Source organism: Bemisia tabaci, chromosome 7, assembly GCF_918797505.1.
Source record: "Bemisia tabaci chromosome 7, PGI_BMITA_v3".
NCBI classification, from domain to species: domain Eukaryota; kingdom Metazoa; phylum Arthropoda; class Insecta; order Hemiptera; family Aleyrodidae; genus Bemisia; species Bemisia tabaci.
The window spans coordinates 51,813,892-51,837,776 of NC_092799.1; the positions used below are offsets into that span (position 1 = coordinate 51,813,892).

Consider the following 23,885-nt stretch of genomic DNA (forward strand, 5'->3'; position numbering starts at 1 on the left):
GATATCGATGAGCTGGAAAAATCGGCTAAAATTTTTATCACTTACTTCGTCGAGTTCACCGCGAGAAATTCGCCGTGGGCTCTAGACATGAATGGACGAAACGTCCAACGATTGAGAGTGCACGTAAGAAATGTAATAAGCCTCTTGTCTTTCGGTCAAAAGACGTTTAGAAGTCGACACGTTGGTCGGCTGGAACGGCGATAATTTCCGGCCCATTTAAAGGAGATTTAAGCCCTCGAAAGCAACGCCTCGGGCTCGACGAAGCACGAGCCAAACAGGGTCTTAACGAAGCCGTTTATTCACGGAAGGGTCCAAGTGCCTAATCGGCTTCATCCCTGCCTTCCCGTACTTTCCACGACATTGAGGACTCATGAGTTTAAAGCGTTTAGACAAACGGATTGAGATGTGGCTCAAGAGGAGTCAGACCTCAGACGATCAGGATTTATTTGCTTAATCAACGACGGGTTTCCTCTCAATTAACGCCTTTGCCCAAAATCTCCGGGCATGGCCCTTACCGTGTATCTCTGAAATGTTGCCAAGTATACTGCCGTGCTGAGGAAGAACGCCGCATGAACATTAAAGAGGTGCCAAATTTCCCCGGATAAAACATGTATTTTTGACAACAATCATGCATATTTTTCCCTGAAATTTTCAGATATTTCAGATTAAATTGCGTACAAAATTGTCTGACATTTTTGGAAAATGATATTCGCTATATTCCCAGTAAATTCGGTTTTTATCCGAGGAAACTTGGCAACGTCTGAAAGCTCATACGGCGTTCTTCCTTAGCATTACCGTATACCGTCGTTCTAAGGATAAACACCGTACAAACCCTCAGGCGTTGCAAACTTTTCTCTGAAAAAATACGAATGTATTGGGGGAAATTGTAAATATTTTCCTTCCAATTTTTCAGACTATTTTGTTCGCAATTTAATCTAAAATATCTGAAAATTGCAAGGAAAAATATGCATGAATGTTGTCAAGCATACATGTTTTATTTGGGGAGATTTGGCAACTCTCGAATGTTCATATGGCGTTCTCCCTTAACACGGCAGCATTTACGTCGAGCATAGCCCTTTTTTTCCCTTATTTGTTTAATGAAGTGCTGGTTCCCTTACCCTAATCACTGCCCGCTTGGTTTAGTTCATGGGAGATGGAACTAAATGCCCTGAAGTTTCTCTAAAGATACTCTTCAACTATTGTTACAGGGTCGAGCAAATCGGAGGAGCTGGAGGACGAAGTGCGGCGAGAGGCGGAAGAGGAGGCCCGGATCATCACGGAATACCTCTACGGTTCCCGGAGCCAGGAGGCAGCGCGAGCCCTCCTCCTACACCGCTACTTCGACTCGCCGGCCGCCGACGCCGCCTCCAAGAAGCACAAAGCCAAGATCCTCCACGACCAGGGATCGACATCTACCTGGTGCCGAAGAACGGCGACCCGCAGAAACCCCGGCTCCTGGCCCGCGGCGCGGTGACCCCGCTCACGAAGACCCTCTCCCCGAGCGAGGCCTACCACACCACCTCCAACGCGAGCCCGTGCAACCCCAACACCTGCGACTACTGGCCCCAGTGCGCCCACCCCTACCCCGACCCCAACCCCGCCCCAAAGCCCGCAACCTCAAACCCTCCAACTCCTACTCCAACTCGGACACGGAGAAGCGTCGCGGCTACCCCGCGTCGGCCATGTCGTCGCCGGCGTCCTTGGAGAGGGTCGACGATGATTCCGGGTACCCGGAGAAAGTGAAGCGTGTAGTGCGTGCCTGTGCGACCGTGCTCCAACGATTCCGAGATGGGGTTGAACCTCAAGCGCGCCAGTTCGGATGCGTATCGGTATCGGATGATGGGGGAGGGGAGGAGCCCCCCGAAGGCCCCCCAGAGGCGGGTGTCGTCGGTGGACCCCCCGGTGCCGCCCCCGCGGGCGGAGGTGTCGTCGCCGTTGTCGTCGTCGGGGAGCAGCAACGGGGTCGGCGCGGTTTCGGCGTCGCCCCTCGGTGAACGGAAGAGTGTCGGCTACGCCATGGGGTCCCCGACGATGCTCGCCGGTTCGCCGGTCATTCCCAACGGCGGTCAGCAGTGGAGGGAGGCCCAGCAGCGCTCGCTGTCCCTCCCCAAGTCCTTCCAGGCCGCCACCCAGACCACCCAGCCTAAAAGGTAAGAAAGACTCCTTCTGAATTTTGTCACTAACCAAGTTAATCGGACGTATTTCTATCAACGGAACTAACCGCCATAGGGGGAGGAAGGGAGAGGGGGGCTTGGATTGGCGGGTGTTGCGGAACGATTTCCTCGTTCCGTTCTATACTCGCAAGGCTTTTCCATGGCGCTTAGTTCCGTTTTTAAAAAACAGAAATACGTCCAATTGAAACTCGGAGGGCATAATCTGCGTTGATCATTGAAATTTCGTTTCTTTTTTACGATTTCATTCCGTCAATGTGTAAGTCAATGTTGAAGATCATGATAATAATTAATTGGAAATGTCCATATCGTCCAACAAATTGGGGGCAGCAACACAATTTCAGGAGGTGAGCCCTGACACTTTTTTCAGAACTTTCACAAAATAACAAACGGATTCATGAAAATAGTGAAAAGCTAAAACGCAAGCAGCCGATGAAAAGTTGACGCCTTAATTTAAATTCATTCCAATTTTCGATGCGATCTCGTTTAAAATGAACTTTTTTAATTTTCGAAGAACTTTTCGTCGAGGTGCACTCTCCTTTCTCACTCTTTGGATTGTCATTTGAGTCGATGCTTGCGGGATTAATGTAAAATTTCGCTCTCTCAAGCTTTTACGTAAATCTACCTTAATTTTTTGTCAATGTAAATATCCATTCCCGAAATGTGTATTTTCGAGTTTAGGAGTTCACAAGAGGTTTACTCGTTTCAGGATAGCTAAAAGGCTCAATCTCCATTTATTTGATGAAAAAAAATTCTAAGGAAGGACTGAGCTGTTAATGGCCTTCACTTTCTAAAGCCCCTTCAACAATCGACGCCGGAAATTATTATTGGTCAGCTACATTGCGTGTTGCGTATCCGCTCAGATTCAGGCGCTTTAACTTCGTTGGACGACTGGACGCGACAGCGCGACATACGGCCAGCAGCGTCAGCGCAGCGTTAATCCTCGATATAAGTCAATCTAGGTCGAGCTAATAAGATATTAAATAAACTATCGGATAAAGGCTTAATGTATTTACATGTATACGTAAAAATGTGCCAATTATTTATTGGTTTTTAGACATTTTCTGATTTATCACCCATATTTCTAGTTACGCTGAGACTTCTAAGTAATTTATTTTAGAATACCGCGATAGTGTGAGATGTGCAATACAGTGTACGGTCCATGTAGGGCTTAATAGTTAAGAATCTGTTTTTTTCATTTATTGTAATGACACAAGTATCCAGTCTAGCGTTTGTGTTTGAGTAACGGGTCATTATAATTTGGAACCTCGAGCAGGACTGTACACAATTTGCAGATTACGATGATCAATTCTTCTATCGAAGTTTTCATTAAAATTTTCATGCCTTAATGAAGGGAGCCGGTTGGAATGAAAAACGCATCGTAATCGGATAAATACATACTTCAACTTCCACATCAGCCCGAGGCAATAAAAATATATTCCGTTTTGTTTACGCGTCAAAAGGTTTAAGGGATTTCAATTTACGATTAAATTGTGAGAGAGGCTTTCGGAACCCCCCGCGGTCGAAAAATATGATCTCTTGCACAGCTTACACAGCTCTCTCCCTCCTATCTAACCGAATCTATACAAAACTTTATATCTGACCTTTTTTTTATCGCAGGAAACGTATTTGCATCACTCTATGCGAAACCAAGCTCAAACCACCCACCTTTGAACTCGTTTTTCGTGGGTTCATAGGTGAATTTCTGCGGGTGGGTTTAGTCGATCGACTTTTTCAACTAGATCGACAGGGTTACAAACCAAAGGAGAAAAACGCTCTGCTGAAGTCAAGATCTAAACTCAGTTTCTTGATGAATAACATTGCCTACATTTGCATGGATCCTCTTTTCAACCCAAAAACGAAGGAATCCAAAAGCGGGTCTAGAATTTTGGACGTGATCGTCACTGCTACTAGCATGAAAACCAAATATTGTAGGTGCAACGTCGCACAGAGGAATTTTTGTTTTGTTGCAACGGAGGTTGGCAGTAAGTCAAAGACTTTGCCGTACATCCTCTCGGGAAATTTCGCCTAATATCGTCCAAAAAAATTTAGAAAATGCTTGTGAACTAAATGCACTCTTGTTTTTTCAAAATTGCAAGTATGGGTCTGTTGCGCTGGTCACACACTTGTTTTTTGACGATTTTAAATTATAGATTAGCAAAAAATAATATAACAAAAAAGAAGTATGATTTAACATTCTGAATGTAAAAAAGTGTGCGAGAACTTATAAAATGCTGTATTACTCGCTACAGCAGTTACTTTAGCAATGCCAATGATTGTAAAACTAGCTGTTGTGGCGGTTAATTCCGCATTTTTATAAGTTCTTACACGCTTTTTTCACATCCAGAATGTTAAATCAATTTCACTTTTTTTCGGTGAAGATCTGCACAAACACAAAGTTTCCTGATCCATTAAACACATATATCGCTCTTTTAAAAACACGGCATGACATCGTTCACCACGGTGGTGCACACCACGGGATCTTCCACCTTGGTTTCATTCATCGTGTTTTATATCGAGCAACCAGGACAAATGTGTACACTAATGGGTCACCAAACCTCATGTTTTTTATTGAATATTCTAAAAGTATCAGATGAGTGGATCTCTCGGAGATATATTGTGTATTTTCGGAGCCTGAATGCCGGAAAACCCCGCCTCTATAAAGTCTAGAGACTCGAAGGAATTTCAAACGCGCCGGAATGGCGGGAAATGATGACAGTTCAGTGCTGCGGCCGTCAAATCGCTGTGTCCTCTCATTTTCCACTGATGTTTTTTAAAATGGATATATTTCTACCAAACGGAACTATGTGTATTATGACGTGAGCCCTGTTGTGCATATATTCTTATGAGTCTCAGGGCTCATGTCTTTGTGAACATAGTTCTGTTCGACAGAAATACGTCCAAATAAAACTTATTTCTTTGTGGAATTGTTGCTTGTTTACTAACAAGATAACATGAGTGAGATTCGATTCTTTACTTCTGAAGGTAGAGTTTCGACTTCACTATTGTTTCCATGTGCAAGGAGTAGGGAGACATTTGACGGATGTCGTTGAAACCGTGCTCGCTTCTGATTGGTCCCGGATGACATCATTCGGCTCGGCGCTAAACCGGGGCGTTTTTAATTTGTGGAAAAGTTGCGCTTTTTGACCGGTGTATTCCTCGGTTTCGGAAATACTTGTTCGCGTTTTTAATGCGCGCATGTTCTACACGTCTATTATAATAGCTTCAGGATTAATGTATCTGCAAGTCAAAATTCGTCCATGATTTATAGTGACCCATTGACGGAACTAATGTGAAATAAACCATATGCTACCACGGTGGAAGACATGACACGCCCCATTTTTCGGAAGCGCGACATCTTGGATATTATTGGGCGTAGAGACTAGGTGTGCGGACATATCTTATGATTTTTTGCTGATCTGCTCAAACGTATCTTCAAATGCAATTCTGCGGCCAACGCTACTGACCCATTGAAAATGAATCAACTCAAGCTATTGAGTTTGATGGCCAGTGCGAAAACAGACGGGCCGAGCTCGTAAAGCGAGACATTTATCTCTTCACAAATTGGCAACGAGAGTGGACAGTGTATTGCCAACATAAAAATCCTCCAATGTCCACATTCCCTCAACTTTCTGGTCTACCACGTGTGGATCAAGTAAAACTAACTAGGCTGTGCATTGGACACACGTCTTTCACCCACCAATACATAATTAAGAAAGTCCAACCCCCAACCTGCATCTCTTGTAATGTCCCCCTCTCAGTTAGACATATTTTAATAACTTGCCCTACCTATCAACAATTAAGATCCAAAATTTTCCTCCACTTTCTGATCTCAATACCATACTTTCAAAGTTTTTCCATGAAATCCCTTTCTTTTTCAAACGAATTAATCTCTAAATTTAATGTATTCTTTCCTTGTACTATCTTTTAATTTTGTGTACTTCCCTTACTTTTTAAATGTTTTAAATTCTGTGCTGTACTATTTTGATCGCTCCTCTAAGGTGTTGATGACTCAGATGTTAAAAGCACATCTAACCAGATAAACGTATATAATAACGTTTAAATAACTAAACGTATTTCTAACCAACCAACGATGTAACGGGTTTCGAGAGAGAAGGCTCTCCGTTAGACATCCAACAGGTGGTTGCGTGGAGGCTGAAAAAAGATAAAAATGAGAAAAATGATCTCGAGGATTGTCGACCTATTCTCCGTCTGCGGCGGATGGAGATTCGCACGTAGCCATGTGGGAAATGACGAATGCCCAGAATGCGGAATTGCGGAAGGCCCCCCGGACCCCGAGCTGGAGTCGAAGCGGTTGGCGCCACCGGACGGACTTGCACGCCATCGCCGCGACGACGACGACGACGTCGCGCACGCGACAACGGCCACGCGACGGCCACCAACACGAAGACGACCATCGGAGACGGAAGGAAATTTTGATCGCGACGCCGCGCCGCACGCTGGATCCAGTCAATAGGAGAGCTCGGACAAAATTTCCAAACGTAAAAAGCGTTTAACTCCGTGAATACAAAAGTTTGAGATTTTCAAAGTGGTTCCATTGGTTCCCTCGTAAAATTTTCTTCTAGTGGCACCCCTTAAACTTTAAAAAACGATGAAATAAACATCAAAGTTGGCAGTTTTTGTCAAATATTTCATGTCCGACCTCTCTAATTGACTCGATCCACTGTGCGACGGGTGAATCCTGCCTGAAGGGTCATTCATAGATTTTAGTATCAATCAAAAAAGTTTGTCCAACATTTTTCATATGAATATCAAGGTATTCATGAACTTTAGTAATTTGAGAAAGGTAAAAATCCAAGACTTGCCTTCGTTTTCGCGTGATACCGCGTACCTGCTCCAGAGTTCGAATAGTTGCGCGCTTTTTGTCCACATTCAACGATGCAGCATAATACCTACATTAATTCATGAACGTCGACAATTTGAGACGGCAAAACGCTAAAATTATCCTTCATTTTAGCGTGATACCGCATGACTACTCCGGAGTTCGAATAGTTGCGCGCTTGGTGTCCGCTTTGACCGGTGTTGATTACAAGACATATTTATGCAGATTTCCGTGAAAATTCTAAATTCTCTAAGCCCCCCTTAAAATTTGACGAAATAAACATTAAAATTTGCAGATATAGTTAAAAGTTTCATGCGTGCGACGTCTCTGATGGAATCGATCCACTGTGCACCGCACCGCGTCGAGTTTTCTCGTCTCCGCCGCCCGGACGCACATATCATATGTCATATCCCGTGAGCCTCGCTAACGTCCGAATCTGTGCAATTAACCGTTGTCTTCAGCTGGGGGCCTGGCCGGAATGCGCCTCTTCAGTGCTCAGATAATGGGATCAGAGACAAGAAATGATAGAAAACCCGCTCTCACAATAAGCTAGAGTACCTGTTTAAGGAGAGCATGCACTTATTTGTGTTTTAAGAAAACTTGGATTCAATTTTGTAGCGAGGAACTACTATTTTTGGCTAAACTTTTTCTCCCATACATATTAATTTTAACCACAAGTTCATGCGTCTGGCTCTAGGTCGATGAGTCCCTGGTTCGAGCCCCGGTAGTGGCGCCAAATTTTAACGGAGCTGTCTAGTGGATCTACGAGAACATGTTCCATTCGACCTCGATCCCTGAAAAATTTGAAAAGCCTGGAGCATGAATTTGTCTCATAAATTATAAATTTAAACAATGAAAAACTTTAATAGATAATAATAAAATAAGATGAAATACCAATTATATCCAGATAGAATTGATAATCTTTAGTTTTAAAAGGTATAAAAATATAAAGATTTAAGTTTAAATTTGGAGTAAAATTATTTAAAAATATGATTTATCTCTGTATTTTTTTATTATCCTTTGTCTAATTCTTTGTGCATTTGTCTACCAACAATAAATGGCTGTAGGTTCCTAATGTGATAAAAGCCAAGAAAGTAGAAGAAAAACATGTACGTTTAAATTTCTTTGGAGTGCAGAGTTATTAAAGCAGAAATAATAATTTGTCTCTAGGAGAATTGTAATTGAAGGCTTTCAAAGACTTTGGCGCCTACAATTGAAGAGCCTTGCGCGTCAGCGCTTACAAATCCACGCAGTCTTGATTTTTTTGCGACTTCCTCTCTTCCGAAATTTTCTGTTAAGAAATATCCATGAATGTGGAAATTAATACCTTAAAATGAAAACACTGGTGATCATGCCCTAGGCTAGTTGCACTGTTCGGTGATTCCTGTTCGATAATGGCAACTCTTAGATTGGCAAAGAATTACCGAGATAATTCCAACGGCCAAATATCTACGTTCTTGAGTCTATCAATAAACTGAGATATTGATGTTGGAAACGTTTATAGATTATCCATCGCGTTAATTCTTAGCGTGATTGTGGCCATTTGGATTAATGAGCGAAGCATGTGAAGTAATCAGTAGGAATGAATGCTAAATTTATTGATACATCCAAAATGGAAGCCAAAAATATCTTTTAACAGTGAAAGCCACATCGGTTTAATCTCTGCGGCTCGATCTGCAGCATCATCTTTGAATGTCGATGTGTTGCGATCGGGCATCTAATAAATGCAGTATTAATTGCCCAAGATGTATCATCCAATTTCTCGAGATTAGTTCGGCTTTCCTGCAAGCGCTCCATATTGCTGCATACTCAAATCAAAGATTATACCGATAGTGAAACAATGAATACAAATAATTTAGTTTTAGTGTTTCAAATTGCAGCTACAAATCGAATTTCAACAGAATATTGGCAGACATATTTGTACGAGAGAATGGGAGGCCTTTGAGGGATAAAATCAGCCCCACGTTGAATTGTTGCAGCCTCAGATTTTTCTGACAGCAGAGGGTTTATACATATTTGGGCCGCGTTTAAGCAGAAAGGAACCAAGCCACATCAGCTATTGCCAATTATTGGCACTTTAATTTTTTACGTGATAACGGTTGTACGGATTTCTGCGAACGTCTTTAAAAATCTTAATGAATTTGCTTCGTACTATGCAGAAAATTCAGAAAAAAATCCGCACAACCATTTCATGTAAAAAATTAAATCGTCCAGTTTTCTTCAGTAGCGGATTCAATGGCTTGTTTCCGTTCTGCTCAACGCAGGCCAAGTGGATTGCAGTTTGCAATAAGGAACCACTATCTCTGGCTCTCCCATTAAAGCACATATCTGCTTCGGGAAGCCAATGGCATGTATGTTGTTTCTAAAATGGGCCAAAAATAGCTCCTCCTATAAATTCCTTATTTTAAAATGTAGTGCAAATGTGAGTTGGTCATTGGAAAAATACGGAGACCTAGTTAGCTGGACAGTGGAAAGAAAGCGGCTAGAACGAGTAGCTTGTGTCATTCTGAGCATATGGGAGGATTGCACCGGGGCCCAAAGCTCTGGACCCCAGAATGTGGCGATGTTGGGGAATCTGGGCCAATCCGAGTTCGGGCTCCAAAACTAGGCGAAGGGCGACTGAGGATCCCTGACCCGCTCCGCTACAGCATTCGCTGCGAATAAAGTTAAGAGTTGCTTTCAAGGGTTAATCGGATTAGACTTAGGGGCATACATACACGCTCCCGTGTTTTCCTCTATACGGCAAAAGTCTTACATTTAAGTTGCAAAGGCAGCGCGGATCCTAACCGTTTTGCAAAATTTTAAGTTGGAATTGTTTTCGAGATTGACATTCCTCTTGGCCCGTTCTACGATGTTTTAAATCTTGCAATGGGCCTCTTTGCAAGGTGCATTTGCCAATTGATAACTGGATTGCATTTAGCAAAAAGGAACTAGGGCGATTACAGTGTTGTAAGAATGTTGCCTCTTTGTAAGTATCTAAAATATCTCCCAGAACAAGGCCGGATTAAGGGGGTGGCTACATGGGCCGCGCCCATGGCGGCAAATCTAAGGGGCGGCAAAAATTTGCAATTTTTTTAAAGTGTAGATATAAAAAAAAATCGGATTTACAAAAACAAAATTACAAACGAGAAAAGGCGACAAAATCTGTCATTTCCTGAGAGTATAGTAATTTCTAGTTTTGTCGTCTCTTAGTTATACAAGAGAAAGCACCCTCAATAAGTCGAGTTACGAGAGAAATCAAACACGCAATTTGGCCTAGAACGGTGCGACTTAGAGAGAAATGATAACGAGGACTTGATGAGATGAAAAGGAGAAGCCCTCGGCGCGGCAATTTGCATGTAACACATATTAGCGCCTACAAGACTGCACGAATACTTCACGCATTGCATCAAACACATGGCGATCATTCCGGTCAGCGTGAAACGGATAGCGCCTACAAGAATGCATGAATACTTCACGCATTACGCCAAACACAGTGCGGTTAGCGTGAAACGCATAGCGCCTACAAGACTACGTGAATACTCCACGCATTGCGCCAAACACGGTGCGGTCTGCGTGGCGCGGCGGCGGAAGTTAAAATCATTGAACCACATTTATGTTGGTTCTTCCATAATTTCTTCGTTCATTTCTTCTGAATGGAAGGCCTTGTCCACACAGAGAAAGGTTTATACGGAACTTAACTTTCGCGCAAAGTTCCGTCAACTGTTGCTAGTAGTGTTGACAGGGCTTTCCCAAAAAATATGCTCAACACGAATAAATGCGTCTTATGCACCCCTCCCCGCTGGCACGCTCATTTGATGGTTTTTATCGAGTTTCAAAACAAATGAGAAGGGGGCGGCAAAATATAGGCGGCCCATGGGCGGCAAGTAGGTGAATAGGGCGGCCGTGTCCCAGAACAGTAAATAGTTTTGGCTTTCCACCAAAAAATTGTTAATTTCAACGGGTAATAATTAATTGTGTAAATTTTAAAACTGTACATATATTAAGTATTTTAAAAGAAAAGAAGAAGTTGCACGATTTGAAAAGCACTGTAATACCGCTGGTTCCTTTTTGCTATAGGTACGATCCAACTGTTTCTAGTGGCAAATTTCACGAAAAGAACGAGGGTGCTACTAAAAATGCTTGAAATGACCTATCAAACGCAAAAGAAGCTGTTTTTGGAACTGAACCAATCAAAACGGTCTTTTTAACGCGGGGACGGATCCGGTACACTGACTCGCTACAGCACATCTCATGACAAAACCTGGTCTTTTCATCACTTACCATGTATTTTCCCATAAGGAACTGGCAGCCGCTTTTCAAATACAAATATCGAGTAAATCGATGATTTTTTTTTTTATCAAAATGGAATTCAGAAATGGATTCCTACTATTGTATCGACTATTTCTAGCGCACGCCGTGCCTCTCTTTTCCAAAATTCATGAGTTTTCCACCAACCTGGCATCGCGAAACAGGTTTACGAGCGAGGCTGAAAGAGGGACTCGCAGAACAGTATTCAGCAAGCCCATCGTTGCCAACCCTATCGAATAGCTGATGTGGTTTGGTTCCTTTCTGCTTAACGCGGTCCATTTTGAAGTGTTTGAGGAAGCAGTGTTTCGCTCCCCCCTGGAGAACGCCATTGTGTGGCCTTGGAAAAAAAGCTATATCAAGCTCTGGAAAAGTGAGGTTATGAAATTAGATTTGAATTTTTCGCCTTGAGTCATCTCATTTCCTGCTCAGGTACATAGATCCGACACTAGAAACAGCGGAGGAAAGCGGAAAGGGCTTTCCTCGTGGGATGGGTGAGGCGTGGGTGGGGGTGGGGGGTTGAAGGTGGGGGTGGGGGGTTGAAGGTGGGGGTAGGTTCAGAACGTGACGAGCGTCACACCGGGAGCAGCCGGGAGCCTCGAGTTCCGGAATGCAGAATCCTGGATGGAAAAGCAGTTAATTATGACTGAGCCAGAGCCACGGCTTCGACTACCCCTTCACCAAATTACCCGCGACCCCCCCCCCCCCCCCTCGCCCGGCCGTCGTCCCATGAGGTACCGCGACAGGGCGGCCCGGTGAGTGACGCCGTTAGTTATACCTACCGCTCATACCCACCGTCGCCAGTTTGTCCCGCGAAAACTTTTAAATCTGAAACTAAGGATGCAGGCAGTCGGTGGTGGAGCTGAAGTTTGCCTTATATCCATGGCTAAAGTGCGAAACCACGTGTCTCCATTATGATGTTTCAAAATGTCCGTGCCTTTTTTACTTTCTTGAGGAGAAACACGTCGACTTGATAGCTTGGAATTTTTAAAGAATATTCTGTTAACGCAGAAGGAAAATCGAGGAGGTAGTATGACAAGTCGTAAGTACTGAGTAGTCAAAGTTTGACACAATCTGCGCCGTTGCAAATGAGGATACGTGCGGTTTCGGACTATGGCCATTGACATAGGACACGTGTGACAGAAGTGAGTTTCCCGGGGAAAATCGAATTCCGGGAATAGGAATCACCCGGTAAATTCCTGGAGCATTCCTGAAGCGTTCCTGGTGGCTCTTCCAAGTGGGAGTGTGAACTGTGGGTGTGCGCTGTGCGTGTGTGTGTTCATGTATCAGCAGTTTCCGGGAAATTAGATTTGATCCGAGGGTTCCCGGAAAAGTTTCCGAATGGGGCCCCAAAATATTACCGAAAAGTGTTATTGAGGGGTCCGTTTAGTGAAAATAGGTTGGGGGGGGGGGGGGCAATCGTGCCCAAGCCATAACCGAGCTGGTCTACTCCTTTCACACGTGGTGCACAAGTTAGGAAATTGTATACGTCTATAGATACTACATTTTTGACACCATTTTCCATACCTCGTGAAATAAAGCCTCCTATTGCTGGTATCAACATCAAGAAGAATGGAGGATGTGCTTATTAAATTTACCACTCGGGCACTCCATGGCTCATATTCTCAAGACTTCATTTTTGGAGTCACATCACTCCTCGCGGTAAATTGGTGAAGTGGCCGTTGGTATTACACAGAGACATGAGACCATCCACTCGTATCTCGATTATGGTGGTAGCTTTTACTTTCGAGACTTGAGCATTAAACTGTTGACTTACCACCATGGTTGATGTTTAACAACGTGTTGGCAGTTTCGTTTTGCAAACAAGCCAAAGTTTGGGGAAATTGTTCGGCTCATGACGTCACCCGAAGCTCATGATCCACCATGTAGGTAAATCAAGAGCCGAAAAAAGAATGATAGCTGTTGCTCCCTTATTACTGTCCATAAGGAACTGTTGAATTTGCGAAAGTAAAAGCTTCCATCTGTGGCCATGAGGTCAGTGGAGGGTCTCTTATTCCTTGTATTACATGCGGGTATGAAATGATTTTAATGAAAATTGAGAAATCCAAGGCGGCAACACCAAGTTCCATTGCACGGGACCCTTGAGCATTGTGCATTTCCCGGGCGGGTGTCTCATCTCTGGAATTCCGGAGCGTTGCATCGCGCTTGTATTTTGCCCGGCTCTCGTTATTTTTAACATTCGCGCTCTCGAAAGAGGGAAGACGAGGAAAGAAGCAAACGCGTAAGCGACTCTATGGCAGACTAATGAGCCTCGTATTTTCCCATTCACAAGTCGTTCCGATCATTAGTTTAACTTCACCTCAAGTTCCTTCTCCCGTGCCAGAACGACAAAACACCCTAGTGTACTACTCCCGTCCTAAGGAACAACGCCGTATGAGCATTCAACAGTTTCCAAGTTTCCTCCGATAAAGCCTTTACTCTTGAGGAAACTTACGAATATTTTTCCGAGAAATTTTCTGGAACTTTATGTGAAATTTTGAACATAATTACCTACAAATTTAAAAGAAAAATGTTCACACGTTAATAAATAAATCCCTGTTTTATCAAAGGAAATTTGGTAAGATCTAAAGGTTCATACGGCGTTTCTCCTTAGCACGACAGCATATCGCATGTTCTCTCCGTCTCCATTCTTCATCGTCGATACTTAAGAATTCTGAGTGCTAAGGAAGAACGCCGTATGAACATTCGAGAGTTGCCAAATTTCCTTCGATAAAATGTTTATTTTTGAGGAATTAAGTTATGAATATTTTTCCTTCAATTTTCAGAGTCTTTAGGTGAGATTGCGAACGAAATTATCAGTGCTGACATCTATCACTGAAGCAGTAAAAAGCACTAAAAAAATCCAACAATGGTCCTCGTGAAATCACCTGATGGTCTCTGGGAGGGTAGGGGGCAATGGCGACTGGGCGTTGCAGAGCGCGAGGCGGCGCTATAAAAGCGACTTAATGTATAAGTATCACAATCAGGGGCCTCGTATGCGAAATTTGAAGAACAAAGAAAGCCAGCATGCTTATGGGTAGTTTCGCTTTTGATGGTTGAAATTTAAGAAATTCCTAAAAATTCAATAAAAATGTTCACAATTTGACAATGCTGAACTCTTTGAACAATTAGGCATAAGTTGGTGAGAATTTGATCATATCCTGATTGCATTGTCGCTAAACTTTGGTGTGATAGAAACTGTGCGGAACTGGAGCGACAGCTCTTACACTCTTGCAAAGTAAAATATTGACAATGAGAGCGGAGCGTTTCATATTTGTCGCAGAGACAGAAAATGGATAGAATCTAAGAACTTTTCGGATTGTTTCATGGACTTTATTAAGTGGAAGAACTTGAGCTGTGCACCTAAATTGAAACACATCATTCCCCTCAATAGTCACCGTTTATTCCCGCAAAAGTTTGACCCTTTTCATCCAGGTTACATACTCGAAGCGCAATGGCAGAAACTTATCCTGCCAACTTTCTAGAACGAGGAGTCTTCTGCGGAATTTCTCCCAGTGATTAGGTAGTGCCGAAGATCCCCCCAAAAAATCGGAAACTGTAAGAGAACCTATCGTCGTCTCGAGGACGAATAAACATAATTACATTCCAAGGTTGCAAAATTGACTGAAAAATTTCAAATTTACACAAGAATATACCGATGCAATTTTTGTCACGATTTTTGTATGAGATCAGAAGAATAATCATCGACATTTTCAGTTGAAATTGCCTAAGATTCTCCTGGTAAAAATGCACTTTGGGACGGGGAAATTTGGCAACATTGAAATGCAGTTACGTTCTTTTGTGAGGGAAACGAGACACGACAACTTACAACGGTATTATTCTGCCGTGCTAAGGAAGAACGCTCGTATGGACATTCGAGAGTTGCCAAATTGTCTTCGATGAAACACGAATTTCCTAGTAAACTTGAGAATATTTTCCTTCCAATTTTTAAGATCATTTTGCTCACAATTTCACCTATAGCTCCTGAAAATTTCAAGGAAAAATATTCATAATTTTCCTCAAAAATAAACATTTTGCCAACTCTTGAATGTTTATACGGCGTTCCTTCTTAGCACGGCAGTATTGATCTCACCTCGTGAGCATAGCTCGCTTAAAAATATCTTCTGAATTTTAATTTGAAGTCCAACTCACTGCTGCGAAGCTGATTAAAATGTGACATTTCAGACGGTCTGCCAAACACGTCCTTCCTCATTCTGCGCGCGATAACTTGGAAGCGTACGCTCAATTAATAATCTCCCCACTGAGAGAAATCAGCAAGAACCAATTGTGATGACAGACCAAAGACTCGTTTCAAGTCAAGCTTAGATTCTGAATCTAACTTTATCAGGCCATTCTGCACACGGTTTGCACCTTTGCGTAAATAAGAATAATGACCCTTTTGAAAAATCATTTTTAACCGTGTGACGAAACGAGCTCCAAAAATGGCCGCTGGCAAGCTGATCCTTCATTTGCGCACAATTTGTAGCCGGAATATGATGAAGCGTGCATCTGCACTGTCGTGCTAGGTATCCAAAGCAAAATGTCGTATCAGCCCTCGATTGTTGCCAAATTTCTTCGGATAAACTCAGAGTCGGTATAATTTAAAGAACCCGCAGCGATATAATACTTACAGTATTAAAGGCTATTTGCGGAAATCAACCCTCAGATTCATCGAATGATGGTTGTGACTGATGACCAATGAGTTTTGCGGCGGACTTAGCAATTCCAACATAATTTTTTTTTAAAAAAAAAAAAAAAAAAAAAAAAAAAACCTTGCCCGGCAAAGTAGTCATCATTAGGAGAATTTCATTTAATTTTCTACTTGATAAGTTAAATTGTTCATTAATCATCATTGGGCCAGAAGAAGCATTGATGTCTGAGCTTTACTTTTCCCGCATCTGATTTCATTGCTCAGACTGTCTGAGCGAGGTCTCTAAATTTCATACGAGTATATATTATCTCTGGATGAAAATAGTAATTTCAGTAAAAATTATAACATCATTTCTTGTAGATACGAGAGACGAGATCGGGCGGCCTCTTTCTTAAACTTTTCTGCGAATCTAAGAGATACCTCATTGGCAGTATAGAGCGGAGCATTGCGAGTTTACGCCTCGCGACATCGCGCCTTCAATTTTACAGATGCAACAAGGACATCCATCAAGTACGAATAGTTGCATCTCTGCGCCGTCATCAGCGACGTCTTTCCCTTGCTCTATTCTGCCGTGCTAAGGAAAAAAGCCGTATAAACATTCGAGAGTTGCCAAATATCCTTCGATAAAATGATTAATTTTTCAGAAAGTAATGAATATTTTTCCTTGAAATTTTCAGAAACTTTCAGTGAAATTGCGAAAGAAAAAAAATACCTGAAAAATTGGAAGAAAAACATTCGTAAGTTCATCAGGAAATCCGTGTTTTATAAAAGGAAATCTGGTGGCATCTGAAGGTTCATACTGCGTTTTTCCTTAGCACGGCAGTATTATCATGATAAAGCACACAAGAACAGCCCGAAAATTCGAATACTATATTAAGCAGTAAAAAAACCTCGAGTTTCAAGCTTTCTTTACCCATTTTTTACTTTTTTCTATTGTATTCTTTTTTTACGTGTGTTGGTTTCGTTTGCCTTATTTGTGGTTCCTCGTGCATTTTCAGGGTGCAAAAAAGGAATAAAGAAACATTTTATCAGAATAAAGGTGACAACGTCCGTATGTTTATACGGTGTTCTTCATTAAAGTACGGTAGTGCAAGTGTGCACAGCTCGAGGAAAAAGGTTGCTTCCACTACCTCCGTTGCGTGCGCGTTAAAAATTGAGAATGCGGATCATAATTATGCGTGTAATTTAAGACACTGTCTGGTGTTATTTTTGCTGGACCTCGTTGTCAAATAACTATTATTCAACTCCTTCGTTTGTATTTCATCCCGTGCGTGGCCTCCCGGGTGGCAGACACTAAACCAAAAACCCGCAGTTTCGAGGAGTCTGAACTTCGCGGATGCCAATTAAACGGTTAGATTTTTTTTAAAAAAAAATACTAAGCTTCTTTAAAGTACACTTATCATGTTCCGGCAACGGCTTGGCTGGTTGCGTGCATATGGCGAATGAGTGCTCCGTGCCGGACACAATTACCTGTCATGAGCCACTATTTTCCTTACCTTTTCGCGCACCGAAATTACCCTCATGATGTTATTATTAAAATCAAGTATGTAGAAAAGTTTTGCATTCGCACCGATTCTATGGTTTAAAAAATCCTCAAATCGTTGTTTCTGGCGCCACGATACTATTTAAATTTTAATTAGCTCAAAATTTATATCGGCCACGATTTTCTGCGTGATTCGATTTTCAGTTAATTCCTATTATTGTTAAAGCGCTATGGATGGACGCCCTCGAAGCATGAGATGTGAGCCAAGTAAAGAGCATGTGATTCGGGGAAAACATGTAACAGTATGCATAGGATGATGTGAATTGTTTGTGTTTCAAACCCAAAGAACTTTGCCTCTCTGGTACCCCTCATGTCCTGCGTTTCTCCTGGAAAGTGAGTCGGGGTGTAAGTGCAAAAAATTGTGATAAAATTGAAAGCAGGAAGATGGCTCTAATGGACAGTAATAAATTTGCGAGAATTCATCCATCCAAAGTGGCAAAGTGCGAGGACAAATTAAGTGGTGGTGTCTAACTCAAATACTTTTTAGAGAGAATAAATGTAAAGATGCACCCATGGAACATCTAATCACCTTCCTTTTTGTTTTGAAAAGGGATGCTACATGTACAATAATGCATATCAAAACACTTCCAGTAGGGACAAAATACCAGTAGCTCAACGTTTAATTGGGACATGAGGCAAAAAGACACTTAAATTATTACTTTCTACAACCGGATACATGTTTGATTCTTGTTATTTTGACCCTTCTACACGAAGAGAAACTGAAAGCAGATATATTACTGTTAATAAGAAAAGGAAAAAAAATCGAAAATTTCTCAAAGAATCTCGCATATTTCAACGTAGACTGAGAAGTATATCGTATTGATATTTCTTCCCATTTTCTAAATAAGCGTGCGGAATGTCAAAAAACAAAACAAAAGATAAATTGATAGTAAGGCCTGCGAAAGAAAATCGACGAAGAGGGATATGCAACATGATTTCATTTGATTCTTCTATTCCTTGAGCTGACGATCAACCACCTCCATCTCGAGGGCCGCGGTTGCACGTGAAATGTGGTACTCTCGGTGTATCCATGGTTGCATCGCCGCTATTTGAAGGAGATCATTCGCAACGAATAAATCCTGTCATATTCCCAATAGTCCAGGCAATAGAGATCAATATAGGGGTTTTGAGGGAAAGTTTAGTCGAACTAGCAATTATGGGCTAACTTTATGTTTTTTAGGTCGTAGAATCCGAATTTCAACTTGCCTGACAGATCCGACCCCTCCCCCGGCCGCCATTTTGAAAAAACGCCTAAAATTTACGGTTTTTCCCCATTTTTCGCTCATAACTTTTTTTCTGTTCAAAATATCGGAAATCTCGTCACTTCTGTGGAAAGACGATTAAATTTGCAAGAGATTGGTGTATACATATGTACACTTAACGTGAAAATAGTGAGAATGGGAGCGCGACGAAGGCAGCGGGAGATATCGATTTTGCGCCATTAGATACTTAACACCCTGCATCCCTGTAACGTTTTACGTGGAAGTCATATTAAACAAGCGGTTATTTCAATGTATTATTTTATTAATCCCATTACATAAATGACTGGTTAAGGATTTAGACAAAATAAAAAATATTTTCAAAATGTGGACATCTTTGATAAGTAGGTGAGTTAGTCCAATCGTGGGCGTTTGGCAGCTCGGCGCAACGAAGTTCTAATTTTTGGTGACGGACAGGTGGATGGGCCTGGTTCTCCTCAATAGACATCACGGCTGGCGTTGATCTCCGACTCTATAACAGTATCCAGAATATGAAGCTAGAAGTCAGACGAAAAAAAAGAAAAGGAAAGGAAAGAAAAGGAAAGAGAAGAAAAGAAAAGAAAAGAAAAGAAAAGGTGGAAAAAAGGAACCTAAATTGAAGGAAGATTAAAATTTTCGCATCACTAATCCCAAATAGAAAAAGCATTCTGGTTTACTGCATCAAGCAGTCTGGTGTTCATAAATGGTGTGTATTTCTGATAATCCTGCAAGTGCAAAACGAGTTGTCGAGGTGCGTGCGGTTGCAGGAAATGTGGGCTTAAATGCTCAGCATTGTGCATCAACTGCAGTGATACATGCGAAAACATGCCTGAAATTGCTTTAGCGGACTCTGAGGACGAGGATGATATTAAAGCTTATGACTTTTTCGACGAGCCAAGTACAGAGGAAGATTTTGAAGCTGTCATGACTGAAGTTCAAGACCTTCCAGAAAGCCCACATTCAGAAATAAACAATGAACCTAAAGGTTTGTTATTTCTTTCACACTGCTCGCTTGTTATCAAAAACTTCTAGCATAGAAAAAATACCATGACAAGCTTTATTAAACAATCAGGTGTTCGTTAGTGACATGTACCTATTCCTGATAATCATTACCAAAAATTTCGGTTAGGATTATCAGAAATACACACCATATATGAACACCAGACTGCTAGATACAGTAAACCAGAACGCTTTTTCTATTTGGGATAAGTGATGCAAAAATTTTAATCTTCCATCAATTTAGGTTCCTTTTTTTCCTCTTTTCTTTTCTTTTTTTTTGTCTGACTTCTAGCTTCATATTCTGGATACTATGTTAGAGTCGGAGATCAACGCCGGCCGTGATGTCTATGGAGGAGAACCAGGCCCATCCACCTGTCCGCCACCAAAAGTTGGAACTTCGTTTCACCGAACTGTCAAACGCCCACGATTGGACTAACTCACTTACTTATCAAACATGTCCACATTTTGAAAATATTTTTGATTTTGTCTACATCCGTAACCAGTCATTCATGTAATGGGATTAATAAAATAATACATTGAAATAACCGCTAGTATACTATGACTTACACGTAAAGGGTCGCAGGGATAAAGGGTGTTAAGTACCCATCCAAAAAGTAAGGTTCCCCACCTTGTATCTTCCGAGCAAAACAAGATAAATCAAATCGGTAAAAGAGCACATATCAGGCATACTCTAAGCTTTAAAACAAGCTCAAGTTTTTGAAAATCGGTCAAAGGATTCGCGAGTAAACTTAATTTTACAGAGACAACCTCCTGTCGCCGCGTGCCCACCTCCGGGGTCAGGATGCGCGGAGAGTCGATTATTGAAGACTCGGGTTATCGCCTCTATACATCACATCAACAAGGAATTTTAAAGTTTTTATTGAGTAGGCCTTACCTTACTTTTTGACGTAGTCTCCACATCTTTTTTGACATTTCTGGTATCATTACAGCAGCTTCTTGATGCCCTCCGCGTATAGAAGCTTTCGCCCTGACTCTGAAACCAGTCATTGACAGCTATCTGTACCTCTGAATCGGTTGAAAATCGCTTCCATCGTGGAAGTTTTTCCGCTCGGGAACGATTGAAAGTCACATGAAGCTAAAGTAAGAGAGTTTGAAGGATTGGGGGAAAATTTCCCTACGCAAAGCAACTGATCTGGAAGTGCAGATCGCTGTCAATGACTGGTTTTGGAGTCAAGGCGAAAGCTTCTACGCGGAAGGCATCAAGAAGCTGCTGTAATAATACCAGAAATGTCAAAAAAGATGTGGGGACTACGTCAAAAAGTAAGATAAGGCCTACTCAATGAAAACTTTATAATTCTTTGTTGATGTGATGTATAGAGGCGATAACCCGAGTCTTCAATAATCGATTCTCCGTGCATCCTGACCCCGGAGGTGGGCACGCGGCGACAGGAGGTTGTCTCAGTAAAATTAAGTTTACTCGCAGATTCTTTGACCGATTTTCAAAAACTTGAGCTTGTTTTAAAGCTTAGAGCATGCCTAATATGTGCTTTTTTACCGATTTGATTTATCTCTTTTCGCTCGGAAGATACAAGGTAGGGAACCTTACTTTTTGGATGACCCTCGTATCTAATGGCGCAAAATCGATATCTCCCGCTGCCTTCGCCGCGCTCCCATTCTCACTATTTTCACGTTAAGTGTACATATGTATACACCAATCTCTTGCAAATTTAATCGTCTTTCCACAGAAGTGACGAGATTTCCGATATTTTGAACAGAAAAAAAGTTATGAGCGAAAAATGGGGAAAAACCGTAAATTTTAGGCGTTTTTTCAAAATGGCGGCCGGGGGAGGGGTCGGATCTGTCAGGCAAGTTGAAATTCGGATTCTACGACCCAAAAAACATAAAGTTAGCCCATAATTGCTAGTTCGACTAAACTTTCCCTCAAAAATCCTATATTGCCTGGACTACAATGGATCTCTACCTATTGTCTTAATGATATGTTTGATCTCGATTTTCCGCCCAAATTTCTCAGTTTTTCACTCCCTCCCCTCTAAATCACCATTCCATCGAGTATTCCCATATCGTGACAAGTCATACTACACGGTGATCCAAGGTTAAATTGCCACACTCCAGACAGAGTGTGTTCTTTGGGTCAAAATAAGACTCAAATCTTCCATGAAATGATTTCCAAAATTTTTTTTTGAAGGCACTGCAGCCCCCCCCCCCCCCCCGAGTTCTGAGAAATAAATTGCTTTTTCTACATATTGGCAACGATAATGAATTAAATATTATGAAAATTGGCATACACCCATCATTTGATACTCTGAATTCATCAATGACATTAGCAAAATCAAAATCTTAGTCTAAAGTGAGATTTCCGGGGCCCTCAAATAACGCCTTTCCACGCCAAAAAACCAAGCTGCTGACCTTTTTAAGTCTGAGCCCCCCCCCCCCCCCCTTGGAACCTCTACTTTTAATCTCGATTTTTCTAACGTCACGAACGTATTCAGCGTTTCAAATCATGCGTGCATTCCAATTTTCATGAGATCGGGTGCATTACCGTTGCCGGAATACGGGAGAAACGATTTATTTTTCAGAACTTGGAGGAGGAGGGGGGGGGGGGTCGCCATTTCAAAGGGCACTTTTGGAAAAAAATTTCAAGCGAGGAAAAAATCTGTTCTTGGCCTCTAGAATAGAAGACGTGCTTGCAGTACTGCGGTGCGATGTGAGCATGGATCACCGTGTGTAAAGATGAGCTTTGGGTTTATGATGTTGCCTATCTTGCGCCTTGAGCAGTGCCAAAGTTGAGTGTCTCCGTAACGTAACGCTCCCTGGCGGCAAAGTAAGACACTACTGTTATCAGCGATGAAGGTTGTCCGTTGCCAAGCAGCGAGTGGCGCCGTGTGGCGCTTCTTCTCTTCCGTTGTTTGTTCAGTTTCGAATTCGGTCTCGCGCGAGATGGCGGTCCGTTGCGCAATTCCGTGGCGCGAAAAATGTTAGGTTAGAGGAGTGTAAATAATGCTCAGTGTTTGTTCGCGTGCCAATCGAAATTCTCGCCTTTCGTAGTGATTCGTCAATTGCTTTTACATATCATCGTTTATCAGTAGGAATTACCAGTTTTTTACCATATTTTTCCACGTTTTGTACCCAGTGAAGCAAAGCATTACCAGGATTAAGCAGTGTTGTTGTCGAACCCTTGTTCGTTGTGTTCTCTCAGTTTGTCTGAGTACTTAAATTTCGAATCCCATCACATTGGAATCAGTGTTTTTCGCCTTGTATCAATTCAATTTTTGTCAATTAATTTTTTAACCAGTCCTTTCCTTCGGTTATCTGTTATACGGGCTCTCTTTGTAGTCCAATAGAGGGAAAGCATACTGAATTGGTATTCTACATTTACCTATCAATGTAACCATTTTTAATTAACTTTTGAAGCTCTGGTGAAATATATTTATTTCGTATTTTTCCATATAAGTTAATCAACCGCGGAGAGTTCTACAATTTGTGCGCACGGTAATTATGTGTGCTATGAGTGGTGGTGACGATTTGTTAAATCCGTCGTGGCGTCACAGTTGGCATTGTTCTCCTCCACCATCTCAAGCCATGGTTTTAAACGAAGCAAATTTTGTCCGACCAGGATCATCAATTGTGGATTTATCTAAAATATCTCATCAAAAAGAAAATCAAATCTTTGCTGTCCCGAAACCAAAAACCAAGTCTCATGGAATGTAAGTGTTGTTTTATTTATCTTCCAAGCTACTAAATTGAATAGTGTTTTGCCTGTTCTTGCCTCTCTGTAGCTAATATAATAAGCACCTCCAATAGATGCTGGAAGTTATGGGCTAGAGGTATCACTATTACTGATTTAAGTTGTATTGAATCGGGTCTAGAACAATAACAATGACATAACCTCTAAAAATGCAACCGATATTAACGAATTTATATATGATGCGTTTCCATTCTAATTATATCTTAAGTAAGGTAATGCTGTGAATTCATGGCCTCAATTTTTGAATTTGTGTACCACAATCAATTTTTAATAGCTATAGTTTTAAATTCATCTATGGATTCAAAAGTCATCATTGCGCTAACTTTCTACGAGCCACCATTTATGCACAGCACGTTTTTCAAGTTTGCAATCGATGGGTAAGGTGCTAAACTACGTATCTCTGTTTGCAATGTTTTAGGTTTTCTA

General features: G+C 41.8%; 2 protein-coding genes across 9 annotated transcripts in view; both read left to right on the top strand.

Moving 5' to 3' along the window:
- LOC140224996 (uncharacterized) overlaps positions 1-1,607 on the top strand; it is a 251,420-nt gene extending 249,813 nt beyond the window's left edge. For all 6 annotated transcript variants that reach the window (XM_072302298.1, XM_072302292.1, XM_072302296.1 and 3 more), the window contains one exon: positions 1,209-1,607. In XM_072302298.1, coding sequence (XP_072158399.1) covers positions 1,209-1,474 — 266 coding nt within the window. In that variant the 3' untranslated portion in view covers positions 1,475-1,607. The remainder of the gene's footprint in view (positions 1-1,208) is intronic.
- A 56-nt stretch (positions 1,608-1,663) lies between these two features.
- The window catches only part of LOC109039360 (Rho guanine nucleotide exchange factor 3), a 180,272-nt gene continuing 158,050 nt past the window's right edge, over positions 1,664-23,885 (top strand). For 2 of the 3 annotated variants that reach the window (XM_019054820.2, XM_072302290.1), the window contains exon 1: positions 1,664-2,150. In XM_019054820.2, the coding sequence (XP_018910365.2) occupies positions 1,789-2,150 (362 nt within the window). In that variant the 5' untranslated portion in view covers positions 1,664-1,788. Of the gene's footprint in view, positions 2,151-22,614; positions 23,419-23,885 lie in introns of those variants that run through there. The other variant, XM_072302291.1, reaches the window with a different exon arrangement.